The 4479-nt window shown below is 62.0% G+C and overlaps 1 protein-coding gene across 1 annotated transcript in view; it reads right to left on the minus strand.

The window, feature by feature from the left end:
- SHH (sonic hedgehog) overlaps positions 1-4479 on the minus strand; it is a 14714-nt gene that overhangs the window by 7703 nt on the left and 2532 nt on the right. Inside the window, exon 2 of the mRNA XM_011973090.1 lies at positions 989-1250. Within this exon, the coding sequence (XP_011828480.1) occupies positions 989-1250 (262 nt within the window). The remainder of the gene's footprint in view (positions 1-988; positions 1251-4479) is intronic.

Genomic DNA, 4479 nt, shown 5'->3' on the forward strand with positions numbered 1-4479 from the left:
TGCTTTCTGTGGGGACGAGAAGCCACGCTTGCCTTTACCTACAAGTGTGCCTTGACACCTTTAAAGTGTTTTCCTACTAACATATTGCCATTAACTTGGAATTTAGGAGACAAGTAGGGAAACCTGGAAGGGGGGTGAGGAAGGCAGAGTTTCCCCGAAATTCACCGTGAACGGCTTTGCTAAACGTGCCAATTTATGCGGGCGGAGGAGAGCGTTGTGCACACAGCCCCAGGCCGGAGGTTCGCGTGCGCGCGATGGCGCCTCCTCTACCGCTGTTCCTCGCCAGCAACAGCGTGTGGCGTTGCAGGCCCAGAGAAGGCAGCCTCACGCCGACTCGCGCCGGCTTTCCGGGACTTGCCCGCCGCCCAGGGCGTTCCAGCCCGGCTCCCAATAGGAACGCAGGCTTCGGGCGCGCGGCCTCCAGATGCTGGAGGTGGTTACCCCTGGGTTTACTGCCGCCCACCAGGCCTCTCCCCAAAGGCTCAGCGAGTGAGCGAAGGCAGCTTAGGATCCACGGGCGCCCGGCGGGGAGGAGCCAGGACGCGGGCTCCGGGGCAGGACAGACGCCCCTGCGCTTGGGACAGCCGGTGGGGGCAGTTGGTTCTTAAGCCCTAAACGAGAGGAAGGAGCTCGCCCAGACCTGGCTAACCACGCAGTGCTGCCTTCCCTCGCCTGGAAGGGGCCAGCGCCCCTCCCCCAGTCACGCTTTCCCACCCCCCTGCAGTGGGGGCTCCAGAAGCGGGCAGGAAGCCACAGGACCCCACCTCGGGTCATGGAGAACCCTGGGCTCTGTGGTCTCAAAGGTAGGGGTGAGTTCGAGGGTCCGGCACCTCACAGGGCAGGTTCCCACCGCGGAAACGCAGTCATCGCCCAGTGCCCCTGCTCCTGGCCCTCAGCCTCCCCCCTGGTTTCTTTTTCCCTTGAATTAAGCCGGGGGTCTGCCAGTGGCCTTCCGTGGGGGCGGATCCGGGGTCCAGGGCCAGCTTACCTGCTTTCACCGAGCAGTGGATGTGCGCCTTGGACTCGTAGTACACCCAGTCGAAGCCGGCCTCCACCGCCAGGCGGGCCAGCATGCCGTACTTGCTGCGGTCGCGGTCGGACGTGGTGATGTCCACTGCGCGGCCCTCGTAGTGCAGAGACTCCTCTGAGTGGTGGCCATCCTCGTCCCAGCCCTCGGTCACCCGCAGTTTCACTCCTGGCCACTGGTTCATCACCGAAATGGCCAAAGCGTTCAACTTGTCCTTACACCTCTGCGAAGACAAGGGGACCCCCACCGACGGACACGTTAGCCTGGGCGGCCGCCACCCCTCCCTGCCCCTCCGTCAGCCTGCCCTGCCCAGTCTCAAGGCGCGAGGGCCATGCGGAGAGGTGGGGAGACGGGAGTTGGAGCGGCCCAAACACACGGAAGAGCTGAGCCCCGGGCTGGGGAAGAGGGGCAGCATTTGCGGAGGAGCATGGAGGAGCACGTCCTCTCAGAGTAGAGCTGGGGGCCTTTCTCCAGGTCCTGAAACAGCCGATGCTCCTAGCGGGGCCTAAGAAGCAAATAAAGTTTCTCTGAAACAAGTGACCTGCATGATTCGGACATCAACTCCGGGACCCTCCAGGGGCACCTTCTGCGATACCCGCCCCGCCCCCACGTTGCCCTCCACTTCCAGCCCCTCTTCTGCGGCCCCTTTCTCCACCTGCGAAGGCTCCACTTTCTCTCCGTGTAGAATCCCTCACAGCAGGCCTGACAGATACCTGGGTGCAAGTTCCCAGAAATAAAGAAAAAGGCACTGCGCGTTTCTTTGAGAATTGAAGGCCTTGCATTTATTTGTCTCAGGCCCTAACCCTCTCCGAGGCAGAGGGGAGGCCAGAAGCCGCTGGCGGGGCTGCAGGGTGGTCGGGAGCCTAGGTGGAAGGCGGCTAGGTGAGTTACCACTTGCAGCACGGGCTGGGGCCGGGACAGACATTCTTTATCTGGACAGCCACATTCTTTTTGCCCGTGGAACTCTTTTCTGCCTGGCTTTTCTGTGGTCTGATTGTGTTTCTTGTTTTCTTTAACCTGTTCCCTTCCTCCCCTCTTGTTTTCTTGGCCCCAGCATAGAATGGTGTCCAGCAAGTTTGAAGAGCAAACTGAAGAGGTGGAGGGAGGGGGAGGGGTTTGAGAGGAGGGGGAGGGGAGCCAGGAAGGCCTGAGGTCTCCGAGTCCTCCGCCTGGGGAGTCTCCCAGGAAGTTGCCTGGTAGGAATCAGGAAGCACTGACTAGGCAGATGCAGACGGGGTTACCTGACACTCAGATTGTGGGGGTTCCCTTGGGTCACTTTCAGATAAGGATGCGACAGAAAGCAGTTGAATCCACTGTGTGTGTTTGTGGGGGCACTGACTTGCTTCCTGGATGTTTATCCTGCTGCTGCTGGTGGGACACGGGATTTACAGAGGGGGAACTGGCACAGATGATGATGGTGGCATCCCCCAAGAAGCTGCGCCAAGTGGAGGCCGAGGGGCAATTTCAAGGTGACTGCTGCAGAGGGCGGGGCTGACCTCTAACCTCCTCCAGTCTGGAAGGATGCTCTGCTTGGAGTCTGGTTGTCGCGATGGAAGGACAGCTTCTGTCCAGGGCCCTAACTGTAGCGTGGGTGGGGGGACCCTTTCGAGAGGGTAGGGCGAAGACGCTGGCCCCACTGCTGCCGCGCTTTAAAGGGAGGTGACATATTGCGCAACAGGAAAAGTCCTGTGTATCTGGCAGCAATAAAAACCAGTAATATGGTTGTAGAGTTAAACATACAACAACTGGGGGTGGGGTAGGGCTGGGGGCCGCCCTGGTAACAGGTCAGTGCCTGCAGGTTTCTGGGCCTGCCAGCAGTTAAAGAAAAAAAAGTCGGAAGGGCAGAATTTGAGTGAGGTCATCTTGAGGATTGAACGCGTTTTACATGAAAATCAATCAGTAAACCAGGGTCAGTTTAGAGCTGTGATGTGAAGCCCGTTGCGCGCAGGCGCACACCACCAACACGCACACGGACCCCCCATGCAAGCCCCCCACCCCACCGCAGCTCCCTCCCCTGGGGCTGCGCGGATGAAGCTTTAAACAGCTTCCCAGGAGGGCGGCCAGGGAAAGGGCGGCAGGGTGAGGAGGACCCGGCCCCCAGCTCTGGGAACTGCGCCACTTGGGCAGGCATGGAGGACCCGGGGCAGGGAGACCCCGGCCTAGCCGGGCCGCGACGGGAGGTGGCTGCGCGGGTGAGGGGCGGAGGCCGAGGGTTGCCGGAGTTGGCGCCCCCACCCCTCGAGCCCTCCCCCGGCCGGGCTCCGTGCGGCCTCGGCTGGCGGCCTCTCCTCCGCCCGCGCTGGGCGGGATTGTCGCAGGCAAAGCCGGGAAGCCCAGGCCGGTTATTAATTCATTGGGTCGTGTGCCGCGAATCAAGCCCGACTCTGTGCAGCCACCGTGAAGCCCAGCAGGGCCGCCGGGGCCGGGCTTTGTGTCGGCTGAGGCCAAGTTGTTCCCCACGCCTGAGCTCCTGCCCACCTCCCTGATCTGCGAGCCGCGCCGACTGTCACTGCCAGCAGCCGGTGGGCTTCCCCCAGCGCGGGGGTGGGGGCGTCCCAACCTCAAAACAGCCCCAGCCCCCAAAACGCACCTCTCTCCACTGTCCTTTCCCCAGGCTTGGTGGACCAGCCCCTCCCCAAACCCACACCTGAGCGTCTTTCCTGGCGGCCCCAGAGCGCACAGGAAATCTATTTAGTGTGGCGGCTCGGGACCCTACTCCAGGCTTCAGATCCGGCCCTCGGGCCTCCTGCCCCCTAGGACCCCCCTGGCCGCCAGCACCCTCGCCTGGCACCCTAGGCCAGCGCGGGGAGAGCGTGTCTGTCTGCGCTTTCCTCTCCCGGGTTAATATTAACCGGCAGCTCCTGCGTTCCAGAACTGCTCTGAAAGTTCCACTGGGGACGATCTCGCCATGGTTGAGGGACTTGGGCGGCAGTCACATTAGAGACCCAGAGACAGGGAGGGAGACAGAAGAGGAGGGCCACGCAGCTGGGGCAGAGCCTAGGTGGTTATTTAACATGAGGGCGTCTGAGCAGGCTCCCCAAACCTCCTGCGGGCCTGGGGCTCCCTGCCTCCTCCTTCACCCAGCCCCTGCCCTCAGCACCCGAGCCTCCGCCTTCCCCATCCCTTCCTCCCGCACCCTTAACTCCTGAAATCGGGAGAAGGAAGGTAGGGGAGGGATCAACTGGGGGTACCTCACAGACTGCCAGCCCCTACCCCCCTCGGTTTTAGGGGACCTTTGTGGGGTCTGCCTGATAATCCCGGCCTGGCTCTCCCCACCCAACCCCCACTTGGGCCGTCCTTCCCCCTCCTTTTGTGTTGGGAACGGGAATAGCCACTGCCCAAGGAAAAAAGTATTTGTTTTCGTTTCGTTCGTCTGAGGGAAGTTGACAGAAGGTCAGAAGTTCAAATGCTGCCTGTGCGCGCGGCGGCGAGAGTGGCCGGGCGCGGGGCCG

Source organism: Mandrillus leucophaeus, unplaced genomic scaffold, assembly GCF_000951045.1.
Source record: "Mandrillus leucophaeus isolate KB7577 unplaced genomic scaffold, Mleu.le_1.0 Scaffold134, whole genome shotgun sequence".
In the NCBI taxonomy this organism is placed as follows: domain Eukaryota; kingdom Metazoa; phylum Chordata; class Mammalia; order Primates; family Cercopithecidae; genus Mandrillus; species Mandrillus leucophaeus.